At 39.7% G+C, this 21,930-nt stretch overlaps 1 protein-coding gene across 3 annotated transcripts in view; it reads left to right on the top strand.

Moving 5' to 3' along the window:
• Positions 1–1,221: 1,221 nt before the first annotated feature.
• BARD1 (BRCA1 associated RING domain 1) overlaps positions 1,222–21,930 on the top strand; it is an 89,376-nt gene continuing 68,667 nt past the window's right edge. The window contains exons 1-3 of one of the 3 annotated variants that reach the window (XM_086719556.1): positions 1,222–1,508; positions 12,699–12,755; positions 17,476–17,624. In XM_086719556.1, coding sequence (XP_086575682.1) covers positions 1,366–1,508; positions 12,699–12,755; positions 17,476–17,624 — 349 coding nt within the window. In that variant the 5' untranslated portion in view covers positions 1,222–1,365. Of the gene's footprint in view, positions 1,509–6,072; positions 7,855–12,698; positions 12,756–17,475; positions 17,625–21,930 lie in introns of those variants that run through there. The other 2 variants (XM_086719557.1, XM_086719558.1) reach the window with 2 other exon arrangements.

Raw genomic sequence — 21,930 nt, 5'->3', positions numbered from 1 at the left:
TAAGTAAAAAATGAGACAAGGGGCCTGTGGTGGAGTGAAGACAGAGAAGTGGGTAGATTTGAGAATAAGTCAGAGGGAAAAATGCAATGATTTGGCAGCAGATTGGATGGAGAGGGTGAAGGTGCTCAGTATGTGTTATCCATAAAATATGGTGAGCAATGAAAGATCACTGTGCAGATCTGATGAAGTTTTGGGGTGATGGTGGGGTGGTTCGAAGCCGACAGCCAAGTAAGAATTCTTGAAGATGTCTTTGGTGCAAAAATGTGATTTTATTAAAGCATGGGGACAAGACCCATGGGCAGGAAGAGCTGCACTGGGGTCCTGACAGGTAGCTCATTATATATCCTCAGGTTGGGAGGGGGTCAGGGATAGAGTAAGTCTTTAAGGAATTTTGGAAACAAGGTTTCCAGGACCTTGAGGGGCTAGCTGTTGCTAGGGAAACACTATTTATTACCATTTAATAAAACTTCAGCCATGAGACCCTTTAGCTATACATGGGGGGGCGGGGCACAAACTTGGAGTATGATTGCCAGCATATATCTTGGGGTAGCTGATATAAAGGAAGTTGACTTACAGGATCCTGGAGTTTGGGACAGTGTTAATGTTCTCTTTTGCCCCCCAAAGTGTCATCCTTGAAGCAGCTGAGCTCATAGAGGGAGGTCACTGCTGGTTTAAAGACTTGTCAATGGGCAGTAAAAGAATTTAATTTTTCATTTGCCTTAGTTTCCCACATTACCACGCAAGCACATAAACCCTTTTCCTTTGTTCTGGGTAGCCAGGAAGTGTCTGAGGATTATCATGTTTTCCACCTGCGCCGGGGGTGGGTGGTGGCCAGCCAGTATTTTGCCTTTAGCTTTCCCCAAGCTCCCTCATCATATCTTTAACAAAACAAAAAAACCTGGAAGGGGGAGGGGAAGGAGAAAGTTAACTTTGTTAGGAGTGAAGAAGGTGGCACATTCAGTGTCAGGACCAAAACTTTTCCAAGTTCTATGGTAGTGAAAACAGCACTCCTTAGAGATTAGTCTCTACTAAAAGTTCCTCGCTTTGAGGTCCCTAAAACCCACGGCTCAGAAAAGTCAAGGACTCGCTTTTTCACGTCTTCTTCCCTCCGGGTTGCCTGGACCCGTCCCCTTTCCCGCCAACTGCAAGCCCCACCCCTCCGGCCCCGCGCGCGGGACTTTTGGCGCGTTTCCGGGGCTCCGCCTCCCAGGGCCCCGCCCTCCCAGCGACCCGGCCGGCACAGAAACTGTGACCGTTCGGGCTGGGGTCGGATCGGAGGTTGGTCGCGTCTCGGTCGTTGCCCGAGCCCGCCGAGCCCGCCGCGTCTCCAGCTCTGGGAAGAGCCCTTCCGGCGAAGGCGGGGCGATGCCGGGGAACCGGCAGCCGAGGGTCCGGTCCGGGAACGAGCTTCGTCCCGCGCCCGCCATGGAGCCGGAGGGGCGCGGGGCCTGGGCCCACAGCCGCGCCGCGTTCGACCGGTTGGAGAAGCTGCTGCGCTGCTCGCGTTGGTAAAGATGGACCCTCGGGCGAGTTGCCGCGAGGGCGGGGGGAGGGGATCTTTTCAAACCCCCGGTTCTCTCCTTCCATTCCTGCCCCGCAGTCGGGTCGGCGAGCAGACTTTGTACTTGCCCAGGGATCTGGTGTTAGTTGTCCCCTCCCTCCCATCCCCTTCCTTTCCGCGCTGCTTGCTTGTCTTCTTCGTCAAACCCGACTAAGGTGGTAGTTGTCGAACTTTAGCGGGCCGAAGACTCGTCTGGAGGTGTGGTTAAAAAAAATGCAGATTTCAGGCCCCGCCTCCACACTTTGAATCTGTAGGGCTGGGGTGGGGCTAAGGCATCGGGACTTTTTACTGGGCTTGGGATCCCTCCTGCCCAGGGCTGCGCAAGTTTGAAGGGGCCCGCTAAGCTTCAAGCAGCTGTCACTCATTGCTGAGCTGACCCTTTGACCCTTACTCCGTAGCAGCTCTTTCTTGGGAGAGGAGAGTTTGGGGGACCCTTGCTGGAGGTAGATTGAAGATGGCAGTGTGATGTTTCTCATTTCCTTGGTTTAGTCAAAAGGCTGTATGGCTTGGGGTTCCGGCTCTTAGAGATGCTATTTATTATCATTTTTTGCTTCTTATTTTCCTTCATGCTGTTGCACCATGGGAGCGCTCTCACTTCAAGGTTTTCATTATATCTGAAGACATCATGTTCATGACTGGTACTCCATGCTTTTCCTGTAGCTCTTCCTAGTATACAAACCAAGAAGGGCTTGTCACCCTTATCATTTCTTCCAAGAGCATTGATTGAGCACCTGCTGTGTGCACAGCTCTATATTTCTGCATGGATATAACTCAGGTTTTCTCTCTGCTTGTAGCTGGCCTATTTCTTTTTTGGACTTTGTTTTGACCCCCCCCCCCCGCCACCCCCCGATTTCCAACCCGCAGAACTTACATAAAGCACAAGTTACCGCAGCTGTTTCTTTAAAAATGAGGACTTAACTGTCACCGAGTTTTGCACTTATATTTGGTTTTACAAAAACTTAAAAAATCACCGCGCTCCTTAGAAAAGCGGCACTTTTGCTAGAATACATGGAGACATTTTGAGTTGTGTGTGTTTTTTAATAACACGGGTCCTCCATCTGAGAATAAGAAATTTAAAACTAGCTCTGCTAGTTGCTATAATATTAGCAATTATAATAACACCTTAGTAGTTAAACAAAAGTTAGACATTCAGATGGGACATTTCTGTATGGAAGGCACTAAGGCAACATCATAGTGCTTCACTTAGAGTGTAGAGTCAGGATGCCTGAGTTCAGGTTCCAGCTTTGACATGGCCCAAGTCATTTATTTATTTATTAAATTTTTTTTTTTCTTAAATTTATTTTGAGAGAGAGAGAGAATGCATGAGGTGGGGAGAAGGGCAGAGAGAGAGAGAGAGGGACAGAGAATCCCAAGCAGGCTTGTGCTGTCAGCACAGAGCTCTATGGCGGGGCTTGCTCCCAACAACCCTTTGATCATGACCTGAGCTGAAATCAAGAGTCTGACGCTTAACCGACTGAGCCATCCAGGCATACCATGTCTCAAATAATTTAATTTCTGTGCCTCAGTTTCCCCATCTGAGTGATAATTGTGCTCTGCTTATCCACCTATGGGGATTCATTACTAATAAAAGATATTATTGAACACCTGCAAAGTGCTGTTTTGGCGTTGGGGATTCGTTAGTGAACAGAGCAGGCAAAAACCTCAGTCTTTAGGAAGCTAACATTCTGTGGGAGGGGGGAAACTAAATGAAATTATATGTGTAAAGTGTTTAGTATGGTGGTTGTTATAGAATAAGTGATAAGTAATAGGTGTCTTATAAAAATACAAAAAAAGCATAGCCTGCTTGCTGAATGGTTTGGTGAAGGCAAAATAGGTGCTTTACAAAAAGAAGAATAATCCGTAGGTTGTCCTGAACTATAATACAGCCAATTTCACTTAAAAAAATTTTTTTAACGTTTATTTTTATTTATTTTTAAATTGTTTTTAAATGTTTTATTTTTTTAAATTTTATTTATTTTGAGAAAGAGAGCACAGGTGGGGGAGGGTCAAAGAGAAGTAGAGAATCCCAAGCAGGCTCTGCAACATCAGTGCGGAGCCAGATGCAGGGCTTGAACTCAAACTGTGAGACCATGACCTGAGTGGAGACCAAGAGTCCGGATGCTTACCCGACTGCGCCACCCAGGTGCCCCGTAATGTTTGTTTGTTTTTAAGAGAGAGACAGAGTGTGAGCTGGCAGGGGCAGAGAGTGAGCGAGACACAGAATCCAAAGCAGGCTTCAGGCTCCAAGCTCCTGTCTGTCAGCACAGAGTCCGATGCGGGGCTGGAACCCACGAACCGTGAGATCGTGACCTGAACTGAAGTCAGACGTTTAACCAACTGAGCCATCCATGCATCCTGCCAGTTTCAGTTTTTATCCCTGCCAAGTATTTTTCTAGTTTCTAACAAAAGTGAGCAGACAATAAGAGCCAGAGGACTGAAAGTAGACATCAGTAACTAGGTCCAGACTTTTATTACAACTTATCCTGTTGGCTGGAGAATAATACTGAAGTCTAGTGAATTTTCTTAAAAAGTTAATATATGAACCACTGATGGAATAACAACTAAATCTCAATGGTGTCTTTGCAGATTTTCACCAGGGCTTGGCAAACTTCTTCTGTAAAGAGTCATATAATAACTGATGCTGACCACCATCTGTGTTCTTACTATTTTTTGTCTTTTACAACCCTTAACAACATAAAAAGCATTCTTAGCTCAAGGCTGTACAGAAACAGTCTACTGACTTGATTTGGTGCATAAGCTATAGTTTGCTGAACTGTTTTAATAGGTAGAATGTCTTAAGTTTAAAAATCCTCAGTGTAAAATTTTATATGACACGGGATTTAATATTTAGAAGTGATTTTGCATTCCTGTTGGTGTCTCTGTATGTCTTGGCACTGTCTACAGTGTATAAAGCGTGGCCCGTTTCTTCTTACCCGGGGAAGATAACCCCTTTTTCCCCACCTGCGTCTTTCCCTGTAGCTGCCTGACGCCATTGCTTCAAAGAACAACTCAGGATGGTCTGCTTCTTGCTTTGCTACCTACCATTCCTGGCAGTGTCCTGTTACTTGAAATTGTGTGTCAGTATGCCCTTTTACAGAGTTTCAAAGTTCTACCCAGTGGACTAGTGATTACCCCGATTACCCTCACATTCAGCTTGCAGCTGTCATCTATATTGTGTTCCCAGGTGTCACCTGTCTTATACAGCATATTGCATCTGTTTTACGGGAAGCATTGCTTGTGGGTGAGGGTGGATTGGCTACATTACAGGGCATCCTTTCTTGACCTTTAACATAAGTAGGACTCCAAGGTGAAGCTGATGAAATTTTTTCAAGAGGCCAGATGTGACATTTGTGTTAGGTCCAAGCCCCACAACCAGATAGAAGCTATTTAAAGATTTGGAAAAATGAGACAGGAAGACCGTATCATTTGAGAGGCTGACAGAAAGCATAGTAATAATGTGTTCCTAAAGGAAGTAGGAAAAAATAATAAGGGCTGCAATGTAAACCCCAAGTGTCATATGACACTATTTTGTGAGTTAAAATTAGGTACCTCTTGACATTTTTGGGTGTGTGCAGATTGACCTCTACTATAGTGTAATTTGGAGTTATAGCATTTTAAAAAAAAAATTTTTTACATTTATTTATTTTTGAGAGACAGAGTGAGACAAAGTGAGAGTGGGGGAGGGGCAGAGAGAGAGGGAGACACAGAATCCGAAGCAGGCTACAGGCTCTGAGCTGTCAGCACAGAGCCCAACACGGGGCTCGAACCCACAGACCATGAGGTCATGACCTGAGCTGAAGTTGGACGCTCAACCGACCGAGCCACTCAGGCGCCCCTGGAGTTCTAGCACTTTTTAAATCAACTTTTAGTAAAGAGTAAAAAAGCAATCTTGTGATTTTTGGCATAGATGATTTTATTTTTCTAAATTATTTTTTTGTCATTTTAAAGGCGATCAAGATTATTTTCTCTTATAGCATCGCTTAGTGATTAAGAACATTAATTTTGAACCCTGGCTTGAAATCCTGCTTCAGTGATTTTTGGGTAAATTAGTTTATCTTGTATGCTTCCTTTTCTCATTTGTGAAAATGAATTAGTAGTAGTTTCTATCTTATGAGGTTACCAGAATTAAATGAGTTAATATTTATAAGATTCTTAGAGCAGTGCCTATTATGTTCTATGTGCTATATGGATGTTTGTAAAATAAAGGATAGATTTCCTGACCCCAGCATTAAGCTTTTGTCTTCATTAGCTTTGCTCAGAAGCACTTTAATAGGCCAGTGATCCTTAAGTGGGATGATCACTCCTTTAGCTTGCTCTGATGCTGGTTCTTCTTTAGGACCATAAATGATCACTGATGGACCACATTAGTGGTGACATGGTGAGACATTTTTTACCTTTAAGGAGCACACGCTTAACTATAAGGGGTAAAATGCACACAGAGTTCAGGGTAGGCCAAGGAGATGTAGAGAAGTGTACTTGGATGGTGCCAGTGGAGGAAAGCTTCATGGCTTTTGAATTGGGCCTTGGAAAGAGTTTCGTAGATGGAGACTGGTGGAGTATGCTAATCACAATATGCTAAAAGGTACTGTAGAATAAAGGGGAAGTGAGTCAGATGGGCAGAGAGTAATTGGTAGCCTAACAACTGACTATTCAATTGGTTCACATAATTCCTAAGTAGAGCAATTTGTGTAACTTTCCTGTCACTCTGATGTCCTCATCTATAAAATGAGGAAAATGGACAAAGGGCTTTCTAAGACTCCCTCTAGTTCTGCAGATTCCATAATTATGAGTTTCCTTTGGAGACAAATTATTGTTTAAAACTTTCTATTGACTTTTAACATACATCCAGAAAAGGGCACAGATCATTGGTGTTCAGCATGTATCCTATATCTCTTCTAAATGTAGAATGTATTTACTTATGTGGTATTTTGATTCTTTGATACACATTTCATAAAGACAGGTTCACATTTGTGGCCACAGTGCTGAATTCATGGTTTCTTAGTGTTTGTTAAATTAGTGCATGGAAGAATTTAGGTTAAGTGAGGATCACATTTAAGGAGTCTTTGCAAGTGGAAATACCATAAAGGGCCTGGTTAATTTCACTTGACTCACCTAGAATCCTCTGTAGGTTCCTGGGGTTAGTTACCCATAGTAAACAATGACTAGGGTCTTGAGCAGATGTAGAAGCCAAGGTCTTTCGCCCTGGGAGGTAAAGGTAGAACCATGAGTTACACAGACCCATTATAGGCCTCCACATACCTGGTGTTCTATAGTGCTTGTGTCTGCCAGAGAAACTTACCAGAGACATTGAGCACCTGTTCCCCATAGCATTGGGGATGGTCTTACAAGTGAAGTTCTTGTTAATATGAGCCTGGGACTTTGAGGAGAGATTTTAGGCTGGGAGTGCACTCTTGACAGTCATCTGCATTAGGGGATGGTTTGAAAGCACACTTCTGGAAGTGAGCAGGGAAGAGAATATAAAAAGCCTTAAAATCAACATTTGAGCATTAGGTGGAAGAGGTAAAGCTTTAAGGACAGTTACTTAGATACTGTTTTGCTTTGGAAGAAAAGAAATAGAGGACAGAATAACCAGAAGTATTTGAGGCAGGTATGCATAATATTCTCTGTGCGCATCTGTCTCATAACAATAGATCCCATTATAATCAGTCATTAATAGACAGGAGTCTATTACCCATTTGGCTTTTTGGGATATTGGCTCCTTGATTTATTCAATATTTATCAACACTAAGTAATTAGACATGATTAAAAAAAAATTTTTTCCCATGTGATTTACTTGAATCTGGCATACAAAATACACAGAATAAGATGGCTTTGTGTCATTATGCATATCCCTTGTTAACAATTTTGTTTATTCTGAAGACAAATACAACAGATTGTTTAATTGGCCTGAAGAGCCTGTGCATTTTGGTGTTAAATGTGTTGGTCCACACTTAAAAATAACTTGGCGATTTTCTAAAATGTAAGAGCATTGTGGTAGCTATCTTGCCTAACGTTAAGTAGCAGTTTATCTCAGTAAGCTTAGGGAGCCATTCTGTTAAGAAATAGGTCTGCCTCAGTATTGTAATCTCAACTGAATTTCCTTTTCTTCTTTGCAAAGAAATTTTTATATCAATAGGCCCTTTTTAAAAAAAAAAAAAATGGTTTGTTCTCCCTACTTAGTTCTTCCCCAAGTTATAATCCTCTGACTGTGCTGATCTTTCCAAATCAACTACATGTGAAGTAACAGAAGTATGACTGCAGATTGGAAAAAGTAGAGTAGCTGAATTTTCAGGGTACAAAAATCCTGTTACCATGCAAATGTCTTTTCTTATTCTTCTGGACTTTTTTCTTTCTAATATATATGTATATCAAACAAAGAATAGGGTAAAGATAAAATAGAATTCTTAATATAAATTCATTTTTGCATGTACTCTTCCATTTGCTTCATTCACTGAGGATTTATCGAAATTCTGCTGTTCGTATAGCACCATGCTAGGGAGGTAGTGGTGGGGAGCTCAGAAAAAATGAAAGTCAAGATCTCTTGTTTGTAGGGCTAGAATCTATTTGGAGACCAGGGGGAAAAATAAGGAATCAAGCAGATAAAATACAAAATAATTTAGCTTTCAGCATTGATTTCCAGGGCTCCAACTAGATGCCATCTCTCTGGAACTTGAGAACATTTTGTAATTCTCTTAAATCATACACTAACTTTGCTTATCAGATTACCTAGTTAGATTATAAGCTCCTTAATATAGATTGTATTGCAGTCAACCTTGTGTTCTTTACATGTATGGTGCAAGGTACAGATTTTGCATGAGTGATGGTATGGAAACTAAAATTCAAGAATTTCTGTGCTTTGTTTAGTGTCATTTTTATTATATCATCCTGTATAATATTTGGATAATGTGTTCGGCTTGAATAGTTTTGGGAGTTGTGAGGAGGAAGTGTATTCTAGGATGGGAGAACAGCCTGAGCAGTCTGGTTTTGGATCTTGGGTATTATTTGAGAAATGTTACAGACACTGGCCTGCTGAGAGCAGAGGTTTTTTTTTTTGTGGAGGAGCAGTGCAAGAAAATGTTGCTTGCTTTGGAGTTAACTGGATTGTGAAAAACTTTCTAATATTAAGTTTTTAAAAACTGAAATAATACATGCATTAAAATATTAAGGTATATGGTGATTAAATATTTAAGGGAATGACAGGTGGGCCTGAATCCTTTTCTTTAAGAACCCACTATGATCAATTTATTATGTGTCCTTTAAGAGGTTCTCTGTGTTTGTATAAGCATTGTAAGCCTCAGATGAGAAGATACTATACATCCGGGAGATGTATCATGATTTATTTAACCGTTTTCTTGTTGGTTAAAATTTAGATTGTTTCTGGTCTTTGGCTTTAATAAGCTGTGCTGGAGTGAATATCCTTGTCCATGGCCTTTACAAAGTTTTAGTTGAAATTATTTGTGAACAGGGTGCCTGGCTGGCTCAGTCAGTGGAGCCTGCAACTCTTGATCTCAGGGTTGTGAGTTCAAGCTCCATGTTGGGTGTAGAGAGTACTTAAAAAAAATCTTAAAAAAATAAAATTATGCATGACTATAATCAACAAAGTCATTAAGTCAGAGACATAATAAAAATATTCATTTGCTTCATCTGTACTCCAGATACAACCTCTTTCATCTCTTAGTTCTTCATGGTTTACATCTACATTTCCAAATAATAGGTTTCTATTGCTACCTCTTGATTTTTTCCATTTTAGACATTATTTATTAACTTTCTAACTTCCTGCACTAAATGATCAGTTTTCTTATATTATCTATTCACTTTCTACTGTGGGAGATGACTGGGTATAAAATTTGAAGGACAAAATAATTTTCAATCATTATTTTGAAGGCTGGGTATCCCTTGTCACCCTTGGGATGTCATATGCTGTTCTGGATCCTTAAAACAAAAAATATTTATATGCATATATGTATATATATGTGTATATGTATATATGTGTATGTATGTATATGTGTATATGTATGTGTGTGTGTGTATACAGACATATATATATGACGTTTTATTCCTTAATCTCTGGAATCTCTTTATTATCCTGTCTAGACAGACATCTTTGGTATATTAGAGTTTCAGTTTTGCAAGCACCTGAGTATCTCTGAAGGATAAATTCCTGACACAGGAATAGTTGAATTAAAAGTGGATGCATTTAAAATTTTGATACTTATTGTCTGGTTGTAATAGAAATTGTTTTATTGCAGAGTATCTTCTCCTCTAAGCTCTAGCCATTGTCTGAAAGCCTGGCTTTGACAGAGATCAGTGCCACTCTTTATCTGCTCTGTGAGCTCTTCATTAACAATTTTTTGAACTTGACACCACACCTCCCTCTCCCAGTCTTGGGTGTAACACCCCTCTCACTGCTCCTTCCACTATGCATGCGTACATACTTTTCTGCACATGCACGTACTTCTCTGTCAGTCTTCCAGTGTCCTTCCTCATCTGCTAACAGCACCAAAAAATATATTCTAGCTCACTAATTAGAATTAGTATAATTTATCAATTATTCATAGATACTGGAATCATTGCTAATCACACTATAGCATCTCATTGCTAGGGTGAAGGGTCAGAACCAGAGATAAAGGGTTCAGAGTTATCGTAAAAAGGAAATTTAAGTTTAGAAATAGAATCAAGGCATTGAGTCGAGTACTGCCATAGAAAGCCAGAAGACTGTGAACTGCATCCTGGGGATAAGCCTACAATTGAGAGACAGGAAAAGAAGCAGCTAACGGAATGCTGGAATAGGCGGATAAATGTGCTATAAGAAAATTAAAACTCAACAGAAGGAAAGGTTTCAGGAAAGAATGTGAGATCAATGTTGCCTCACAGAGAAGTCAGGGAGAACGAGGCCTAAAAATGCTTTAGGGAACAGTTTCAGCAGAGTTGGGAGTTCAAGCTAGGGAGATAAGGAGATGGAGAGAACCACGTAGAGCACTTTCTGAGGACTTTACATCCACAGAGAGGGGAAGAGCTGGGGCTGAAGGTAGAGTGAGGCAGGAGCTGAAGAAAGGGCTACTTTATAGGGTGGAGGAGAGAGTACCTGTGCGTGTTTAGTTGCAGATAGAAGAAGAAATTTTGCGGAGTATAATGATGAGAATCGACTACTTTAGGAGACAGGGAAGATACTGGATCTAGGGACAGGGAGAGCAGCACATTTTAAGAAGGAAGAATGACTGCAGGACATCTTTCCCCCTGAGCCCAGAGGGAGGGACAGGGTTATGGGTGAAGAGGAAGGAATAGGCCCAGGTGGTGAAACGCTCACAGTCAGGTTAATGGGATTTAGGAGCATGGAGATTGTTTTGAATAGCCATCTGTTCAAGCATTTGTTATACAAAGGTGAAGAAAGTACCAACTGAATTTATAGAGACACGTGTATATATCTGTCTTTTATCATTGTTATTCATCCCCTGAGAGTAGGCAAGGAAGGAGTGGACTGTGGGGCCTATCTGGTATTACTGGCATCTGTGAGTGTCTAAAAGGTCAGTGCAAATAGGGTGGTGGTGGAGATGTCCGTGAAGTAGTAATTGTGGCCTGGGAATCCAAGGAGCTAATGAACTGAATGGCCTTGTCTGGAGGCAGAGAGCAACTGAAGGTGGAGGTTTGGTCAGAGTGGTGGAATAAAAAAAATATAGGGAGTATATATATAATGATAGGAGGAAGTGAGATACATCACTTCTGAGATCTTAGAGCCAAACTTGTGATGAAGTAGAATTCAACACACTTGAATAGGAGAGATCAGATTAGATTTGGTGGGTGAAATAGTGAGCAGAAATTATAGGAGGAGCGTGAGCATTGTAGCAGAGATCATCGTCATTGCCAGAGTCACAAAAGTGCCTGGCACTTCACAAGTCATATTTTTACACTGTGATCTGTGTGGTGGGATAGAAAACTCAGACATTTTGAGTTTTTAAAAAGCAATGGGTTTTATAATGTCAGTGAGCACCATTTTTGGTATCTTGAGGATAACATTATAGGTGTGTACTCTGTTTTTAGCGTTCTTTCTGAAAGCTCAATTTCACTTTAATGTTCACATCTATTAAATGTGCTATTTGATACTTTTGATCTTTCAAGAAATGTGGAAAACTGTTTTTATTGATATGTGGTACATATACAGAGGTAATTGGATAATAATGCTGTAAATACCTAAAGGTCCTAAGGTTAGTGTAATAAACCAAGCACAAAAAATATTCATCCTTCAAAAGCTTTATTTTCTCCTGTTTGCTCTTGCTGCATTACGCTCTCTGAATACAATGACTTGATGTGTTTATTAATAAGTACGTACTGTTACTTTCTGAGGATTATCAAATGTAGCAGGTATTTTGATGCACAGTAATTGTGTTTCTCTCTCTCTTTCCCCAATGCCGTGACTCTCATTCAGTCCGTAGAATGTCAACCTGATGATTCCTGTTTGCAGTTGCTTAACGAACAAAACAGTCAGTTAATTGTGAACTGAAAGAATGGCTGTATTTTTGACAAGGCATCTATGTAAAATAAATTGCCTCTTAACAATAGCCAGAAACCAGTGCATTCCTATGGGAAACCATGAATGCTTATGGTCAAGGTGGTCAGATGTTCTGATTTTCCTGGGTCAGTTCTGGTTTACACCTGCTATCCCAGTGTCCTGTTTAGTTGTCATGCCCTGTCACTCCCAGAAATGTTCTCATTTGGACAATATGTTATATGGTCATTCTGCCTTTTAGGCCTTATTTTGAAATTTATGGTCTATACTTTGAATCATTAAGCGAAGATGTATCTTAGTAATTGAAAGAAGCAGTCAGTGGTCAGTTTTGCCATCCTCTATAAAGGTGTAGGGATACTTACACAAAGTTCTTTCTTTCTGAATTCCCACTACATGCATTATAAAAAATGTTACAGTTTGTACTGAGTTTGCTAGTAGCTATTTGAATTCAGCAGATGTGTGATGATACAATATTTAATCAGGGAGTAACAGCCTTTCAAATAAATATATCCTAATCTTCTGCTTTGGAAAGAGAAATACAGTAGTGTCGGCCCTTGGATTTATGAAATGTTGGGTAATAAGTGTTTATCTCACAATGACCTAAGTCTTGATTGTCTTCCTTTCTTCAAACAGCACTAATATTCTGAGGGAGCCTGTGTGTTTAGGGGGATGTGAGCACATCTTCTGTAGGTAAGTAATTATGACTTGATCCATAGTGTAACTATATTTTTTACTAGGTCATCCTCCTGTAACCATATTAGTAATATGTTGTGTGTTATGTTTGTGTAACTCTCATAGGCTACAAATAACTTACTGTACATTGTCTCATTTTGATGCATAAAACTGTCTTACTTTACAAATAAGAGCATCAAAGCTCAAAGGGGGTGACTTGTTCAGAGTTGCATAGCTTAGCAAGTAGCCTGGGGAGAAAAATCTGTTATGTAATTGAAATACAGCTCTTTTTTTTTCCCCCTTCTGGTTACTTTGGAGTCTAGACCTTGCAGATTGTGAAAATCTTGCTCTGGATTAATTTTCTGGGGCTTCTGTAACAAAGTACCAAAGACTGAGTGGTTTGGAATGACAGAAATGTATTGTCTCACAGCTGTGGAGGCTACAAGTCCAACAGCAAGGTGTCAGCAGGGTGGTTGTTTCTGAGGGCTGTGAGGAAAATCCTGTCCCATGATTCTGTCCTACCTTCTGGTGGTGGAGAACCTTTGTCTTCTGGCAGTCTTTGTCCTTCCTTGGATTGTAGGTCTGTCACTGATTTTGACCTTCATGTTCACACAGCCTTCTCTTTAGTGTGCATATTTGTCTCTGTGTCCAAACCTGCCCTTTTTGTAAGAATGGCAGCTTTCCTGGAGTAAGGCTCACCTCGATAATCTCATGTTAATTTGATCTCGAGAAAGACCCTTTTTCCAAATAAGATTAGGTACTGGGGGTTAGGACTTCAACATCTTTTTGGGGGACACAGTTCAAGCCATAATAGTTACTATGGAATTATGTCCATGTTATAGTATGAAAGCCCTGGCATATAGATTAGAATATTAGATTTTCATCTCATTCTATTTCTTATTCTGGAGAAATCAATTAAAGGACTGAATGTCTTCGTTTAATTGTCTCTGAGACAGGGTCCATGTGGCCTCCTTTGCATCAGTTTTTTAATGACTTCAGTAATGACGCATGACTATCTGGCATGAACGACTTCGGCATGAAGTTTAAGCACACAAGAAAATAATTTACTGTGTGACTGCTGTGGGCTGATGTGTGGGAAGTGACTCTGCTTGGGGTCCCAGTTTTCCTTCTGGAAACATGGATTTGATATATGGGGCATATCCAGCTGGAGGCTGGGATAGGGAATAGTACATGTTGCCCATCCACTCTCCGTTTGGATGATGACAAGGACTTCACATGGGCAGGGCACGTGCGTCAGTCATCCTCCTCTCCCCTGTGCCCACGTCAGAGATCTTCATGGCAATAAAGCGGACTGCCGACTACAGAGCTGCTCAAGGCAGAAACCACAAGTAATACCCAACTGCTCTTTTCTTCCTTGTCACATCATTAAGTTCTGTCACCTCCACCTCACAATGCGCCTTGTATCTTGAATTTTCCCACTCTTCTCTGTATTTACTACTGTTTATTTGATCCAAGCCACCATTGTATTATCTCTCCTCAGACTAGTATAATAAGTTCTTAACTGCTCCCCTTCCTCATTTTCTACATTCTTAATAGTGATCTTTTAGAAATGTAAATCACATCCATATCCTTACCCTCCTTAAAGTCCTCTAGTGGCTTCTTTTACACTTAGAATAAAATCCTTACTCTTCACTATAAGGTCTGGAAGACCTGTACAGGACCCAATTCCTGCCTGTCTCTCCAGCCACACTTCCTTCTAGCTCACCCTGTCTAGCTACCTTCTCCTTTTAGTTCATTAAACACACCAAAGTCATTCCCGCCTCAGAACTTTTGCACTTGCTATTTCCTCCTTCTGGAATGTACTGCCAAATTTTTGTGAGGCTAACTTTTCATCAGTTACATTTTTTTTTTTTAATTTTTTTTTCAACGTTTTTATTTATTTTTGGGACAGAGAGAGACAGAGCATGAACAGGGGAGGGGCAGAGAGAGAGGGAGACACAGAATCGGAAACAGGCTCCAGGCTCTGAGCCATCAGCCCAGAGCCTGATGCGGGGCTCGAACTCACGGACCACGAGATCGTGACCTGGCTGAAGTCGGACGCTTAACCGACTGCGCCACCCAGGCGCCCCATCACCAGTTACATTTCAACTCAGATGTCACCACCTCCAAAAGACCTCCCATGATGCCCTTATGAAATATGCCCACTTCCTGTCCTTACTTGGTAGTAAGCAGATTTATTTTGTGTCAGCTGATGTACTCGCTGTATGTAATGGATCGGTGACAAATTTTGATTATGTGATGCCAAGAATTGGGTAACTATATTCTTTGCAGATTTGCAGCTGTGTAAAACTGCTAAGCAATGTTGTAAATACCATGCAGTTTTTTAATGTTTATTTACTTTTGAGAGAGAGAGAGAGACGGAGGGAGGGAGGGAGGACCAGAGAGAGAGGGAAACAAAGAATCTGAAGCAGGCTCTAGGCTCTGAGATGTTAGCACAGAGCCCAACATGGGACTCAAACTCACACACCGTGAGATCGTGACCTGAGTCGAAGTTAGACACTTAACCGACTGAGCCACCCAGGCACCCCGTAAATACCATGCAGTTTTAAAAGATGGTTTGATATATACCAGTCTAGTTGAAGCATTGAAGTGGAGGGGTGCTGGTTGGAGGGGCACAGATTTTTATGTCATTGACAGTGTTATGGTAGTTCCAAGGTACTTTCGTGTCAATCCCTGATAAAAGTAGTCCATGTATTCTCTAAGGTAGAAATCATTTAAAACATATGGCAGACATATGCAGACTTTTTGGCTTTGGATCATTTTACACCTTTAAAAATTGAGGATCCCAAAGCAGTTTTGTTTGTATGTGTGTATTTACCATGTAAAACTGAGACATTTAAAAAATACCATTCACTTAAAAATAACAGTAATAAACACATTACGTAGTAACATAAGTCACACTGTTTTAAGGAAAAATAACCATTTTATAAACCAAAGAAAAACTAGTGAGAGTGACACTGTGTTATATTTGTGCAAATCTCTTCATTGCTTTGATGAATAGAAGACTGTAGATTCTCGTATCTACTTATGTAATCATTCTGTTGTGATCTAATGTTTTGATTGCAGTATGTGAGTGAGGAAGATCTTGTATTATACATATGCATAGTTGGAAAAAAGAAGGATTTTTAAATAGACTTTTTAGATAGTTATGGATATTCTTCTTTGATACGACACCATTACTTAGCAAGTGCTAGTTTCTTTAGATTTGTTACAGTGTGGACTTTAAAAGGATACCAGTGAACTTTTTGTATTCTGTTCCAATAAATTTCATTGACTTATCCTGTGCTGTGAATGGATCTTTCACCCAGCATGATTTCCTGACCACATCTGTCGGTCATTTGGAAAATACTGGCTTACTGAGTTATACAGATCTATTGAGAAATAATATCTTTCCCCAGAATTCGAGATTAATGTTTACAAAATAATTTGAGAACATTTATAAGATGAACATTATAGAATGTGTAAAATAGACTGAGTACTGGTGTGGTGCTGGGTAAGTGTCTCACCTAATTGGATCTCATTTTCTTTATCTGAAAATAAGGTAATGATTTCCTGATGAGTGGATTGTGACTCTTGTCAATCGTGTTCCTCAAATACTTAAGTATTACATAACAATTGATGATTTCAGTCCCCTGTACAGTCAGTTTCCCTATTTTCTCTGTTGGAGTTTTAAGCTAAGGGTTCTTAAGTACAAGCAAAGAAACTCAAAGAAGTCCCTTTCTTTGCTAAAGAAATTTGACATTCATCTGGAAACTTTTTCTTAGCCCAGGTATGGATTACAGATTTGTTTTATAACATTTATTGAGTTACTTTGCATCAGAAATCATGCCAGAATCGAAGATACAAATAATAGAACTAACCACAGGCTTTTTCTGGAAGGATCTCATAAGAATCCTCTGTGCCTACAAATGAGTGGGTCACATGAAAAGGAATGTGGTATTTGGGAGAGATGTGGTTTTTATCAGTTAGGTTACCCAGTCTTGTTGGAGCTCCTTTGGTGAGGCTAAGGGAAGAGTGGATTGTTAGGTTTCTTATTTCTGAATCCACAGATAAGCTTTGGAGGGGGATTGTGACCCCCCCCCCTTTTTTTCTACAAGAGCTTATGTATATCTTGAGATTTGCAAAGGGTTTGTAACCCCTAAAGTTAAGAAAATCCCCCTAGCTGTGAGACTTTAACTCCTAGACAGATAACCTGAGATGATTTGAGTCTACAGGTTATAAAAATGTCTGAAAGAATCAAGTATCTTTTCTCAGAAACTACTTTAAAACCTTTAGACACTTGTCTGCACACAAAACAAAAATTACCTTTTCCAGTCTCTTTGTAGTAATTTTCCATGAAACATAGTGTTAAGATTTAGGATAGAAAAGGTTGAAATGCATGGCTGTTATGCATTTGGTACTAAATATGTTTCTTTATGTCCCTTTCTGTACTCTTACCCCTTAGAAGCTATAGATTTATTTGCATGAAAAAGATTTGCAGAGTAATGTCTAAGTAAAATCTCTTCACATCAAATGGCCTAAGCGACTTTAGGTACAGATTTGTATGTGTGTATCATACTCTTTCAAAAACATCATTGTAACAAATATTATATGATTGCCCATTGCTTGTTAAGACAACGTTTATTTACTTCTGTTCAAACTGTTTATCTTTTGGAATTAAAATTCTGCTGAATGCATTGATATGTATATATATATATATATTTTAACATTTTTAAAGTAATTGTGTAAGTGACTGCATTGGAACCGGATGTCCAGTGTGTTACACCCCAGCCTGGATACAAGATGTGAAGATAAATAGACAGTTGGACAGCATGATCCAGCTTTGTAGTAAGCTCCGGAATTTGCTGCATGACAATAAGCTATCAGGTGAGAAAGATCACTCTCTCTCTTCATGAAATATCTGATGATGAATTCATATTGATCGCAGAAAGTATGTAAAGATCTGTCAGGAATTCTGATGGCATATTTCAGATTTGAAGATTGACAGCGTTTGCAATTATTTTGAGAAGTGACAGATAACTTAGAGATCACTTAGAGAAAGCAGGGTCCAAAGAGGTTAAATGATCTCACCTAACATCACATGTGTAGTTAGTACTGGAAATGAGAAATAGAGCCCATTTCTTCTGATTGTCAGCCCAGACACTTTGCACCACCTACATTGCCTGCTTTTTACAGTTATAATAATTTCTGAATAATATACATGGAAAAGTGATTTTGTCCTTAAATTCACTTAAATACACTTTTACAAGATAGAATACAACCTTCTGTGCATCGCTTTTCTAGACTGAATTAATTAGATGAGCACATTTTGAAAGAGCAAAAATCTAATATTCATTTTCTTTTCTATTTAAATGGGGGTTAATGTTTTTCAAATTGTTCTTAGACTCTGTGTATTAACTATATATCTTCCCATTGTGCTTTCTGCTGAGAACTAATTAGCTGTGGAAAGAAAGTAAAAGGTTTTGAATCTTCATAATTAGATACTGGAATTGTCTTTTTATTGATCAGATCATGTCATTTTAGCTTATGTTTATAGGATAACCTTTTCTTGATTGGCAGGATGCTGTGAATGATTGATAATGCTCGCATAAAATGGTTGAATTTCCATTTCTAAATCTTCTGATCTTAGATTTCTGACAAGCTGTGTTATTGTCAGCTACTAAAGGTGAAGTTGATTAGACAAATTAAAGAAACAAGGCAAATACTTTGTCTTATTGACTAGGTCCATATTTTTAAGAAGAATTTAAATCATAGTCTACCTATGAAAAGTTTTCTTCATCTCATCATTGTATTAGACTCTATTCTTTTAGGATATAATATGCTATGTGATAAAGTTTTACATGTTTTCAGATGTAATTATATACTCATATACATTTCAAAAAGTATTTACCTTTTTGAAAAAATAATACTGCATTATAAATCTCTTTAAGAGCATAATGAAGAAACTTCATTATTATCATCTGTATTTTTTTCCTTCTTACTCAGAGGTAGGGCTGATAGTGTTTAATTTTCTAATTAAAATGATTAGTGTATGGTATCCCCCTCCCTCCCCCCCCCCCCCCCCCCAGATACCATTGATTAAAGAGAGTTCATGCATCTGGAGGGAGTTGAGGGGGAGGATTAAAATCTTTTTTTTTTTAAGATTTTCTAATTTTTAAGTAATCTCTACACCCACTGTGGGGCTCAAACTTACAACCCTGAGATCAAGAGTTGTATTCTCTACAGACTGAGTCTTCCAGGTGCCCTTAAACTCTTGATTTAAGTGTACAATATGAAAAATGTTCATGTCTGCCTGAAAGTGGCTTTTGTCAGATCTTCAAGATGTGTGGTCTCTTAGGAACATTGGCCATGCATTGACATCTGAGGTGCTATTCTGAGAATTCTGTCTGTCGTGATGGTTTGATGTGATTCTTCTCCAGTTTCTGTGTAGTAATATATTAGCTTGCTCAGGCTGCTGTAACAAAACACCACAAACTGTATGGCTTAAATAATACAAATTTATGATCTCACAGTTCTGGAGTCTAGGAGTTCTAGATTGAGGTGTTGGTATAGTTAGTGCCGTCATAGTCTGTGAGGGAAGGATGTCTGTGAGGGAAGGATATCTGTGAGGGAGGTCTGTGAGAGGAGGACCTCTCTGCTTGGTTTGTAGATATCAGTCTTCATGTTACATGGTGTTCTCCCTGCATGCGTGTTTATGTTAAATTTCCCCATATTTATAAAGACACCAGTCTTTTTGCACTATAGAGTCCCACTCTACTAGTTTTTACTAATTATATCTGTAATGACCCTGTTTCCTGAGGCCACATCCTGAGGTACTGGGAGTAGGACTTGGATAGATGAATTTTATGAGGAACACAGTTTAACCCATAACAATGTAATGTGTAATGTGACCTTTTTAATGCTAATAAAAAGGGAGCAGAGTAACTCTTGATGGGTAGTGAATTATAGCATAGTGGGGTACGGGTATAGTGCCTTGGGGTGCAAAGAAGAATAAGGTAGGGGACTTCTCCAGAAAATCTACTGTCATTAATGATGGTTGAGTCTTTAGTATGGTTTTCATATTTTGTGGACCATGTATGAAATGTCTCCATATTTAATCACTGCTAAGGATACTTATAAAAATTATCAGGTTTAGAATAAGTTTTTGCATGGGGCCAGAGGCCTTTTAGAATGTTGTCTTTGTCATGTAAAAATAGATTGGGAGTTTGAGGAGAGGATTATGGTGATTCATTTTTCGAAAGGCGTTTTGTGTTCATTTTCCTTATTATAGTGAGTAGTAACTACTTGAAGTAACAGACTTCAGCAGTGCTGGCTTTATCATTACTTATTTTAGCATGAATTGAAATTTCACAATTTGGATAACATACAATCAAAATTTTAGGAGCAGGAAGGTCATCCTAAATCACTTATTCTGTAGGTGAGGAAATTGAGGACTTAGGTTATGCAGGAAGGTCACAGTGTGAGTTTGTTTACTTACTTACACTGTACATTTAGCACAATGCTTTGGTTAGGTGTATAGGTGTTCATTATACTTGTTGAATTGGAGACAAATTGGCAGTGGTAAGGGTTAATTCATACCCCAGAGACTAAACTTAATTAAAGCTATTTTATTTAAAAAAATTTTTTTAATGTGTATTTATTTTTGAGAGAGAGAGCGTGTGCATGAGTGCACATGAGCGGGGGAGGGGCAGAGAGAGAGGGAGAGAGAGAGAGAGAGAGGGAGGAGAACAGGATCCGATGTGGGCTCTGGGCTGACATCAGAGAGCCCTGCGTAGGGCTTGAACTCATGAACCATGAGATCATGACCCGAGCCGAATTTGGACGCTTAACTGACTCAGCCACCCAGGCATCCCCAAAACAATTTTAAAACAAATTCTCAGGTTTTGATTTCAACAATTCATTTTATAATGGTAACATCTTCCTTTTCTCCTTTTACAGAAGATGGTAAATCTAGAGTGTAAACATATTGAAATATGAATCTCTGTCCAGAGCTATAATTTACATGGTGCCAAGCTTATTCTGCTGATTAGTGGCATCGCATTAACTTTTCCTCCTGAGGTTCTGCCAAAACAAACTAGCCTCAAAGGGCATTGGAGTTTTTTTGAGGGTATTTCTCTGTTTCTTTATAGTGTATTCGATATTTTATGTAGTACCTTATGTTAGTTTACGTAGCCAAGTACCTCTAAAATTAAAGTGGTAGAAGGTGTACTAGGTTACTAGGTAGACGGAACTAACAGTTGGGGACAAATTATGTTTTATCCTCTTTTTTTTTTTTTTTTTAATTTTTTTTTTTTTTTCAACGTTTATTTATTTTTGGGACAGAGAGAGACAGAGCATGAACGGGGGAGGGGCAGAGAGAGAGGGAGACACAGAATCGAAAACAGGCTCCAGGCTCTGAGCCATCCGCCCAGAGCCTGACGCGGGGCTCGAACTCACAGACCGCGAGATCGTGACCTGGCTGAAGTCGGACGCTTAACCGACTGCGCCACCCAGGCGCCCCATATCCTCTTTTTTTTTTAATGTGTGTTTATTTATTTGGGGAGAGAGAACACAGGTGTGTGGGGCGGGGAGGGGCAGAGAGAGAGAGAGAGAGAGAGAGAGGGAGAGAGAGAGAGAATCCCAAGTAGGCCCATGCTGTCAGTGCAGAGCCCAACACAGGGCTTGATGCCCCAAACCATGAGATCATGACCCGAGCCAAAACCAAGAATTGGATGCTTAACCCGCCGAGCCATCCAGGCATCCTGGTTTATCCTCTTTATAACGAGGAAATTGGAAACAGATCTCATAAAATAAGGGTGTTAGATTAAGTGATCCCAAGGTGTAGCTTGAAAATCATCTAGTTCTGTTAAATGGGTGTTGACGATGATGAATTAAGTGGGATGGTCAGATATCTACATCTCTATTTTTTTTAAGCCCTGTAGTTCACAATTTATCTTTCAAAAGAACCTTGTTAGTTGCATTTACTATGAAATATATAATTACTGTAATTAAGGTGGGTAATTAGGACGAACTTGTCAAATCATGGACATGGTATATGATATACTAGAGATAAAGAAGCCTGATTTATAGTAATGCTTTTTAAAATGAGCTTCTAAATACTTGAACAGGTTTTCCTCAGTTCAGTGTACTTTCAAGAGAAAAGATTGTCACAAATTTTTCTGAAAACCATTTA

Source organism: Puma concolor, chromosome C1, assembly GCF_028749965.1.
Source record: "Puma concolor isolate L17-30 chromosome C1, mPumCon1.1.hap2, whole genome shotgun sequence".
Classification (NCBI taxonomy): domain Eukaryota; kingdom Metazoa; phylum Chordata; class Mammalia; order Carnivora; family Felidae; genus Puma; species Puma concolor.
The sequence above is the reverse complement of the archived record's forward strand: the minus strand, read 5'-3'. Positions and strand labels throughout refer to the sequence as shown.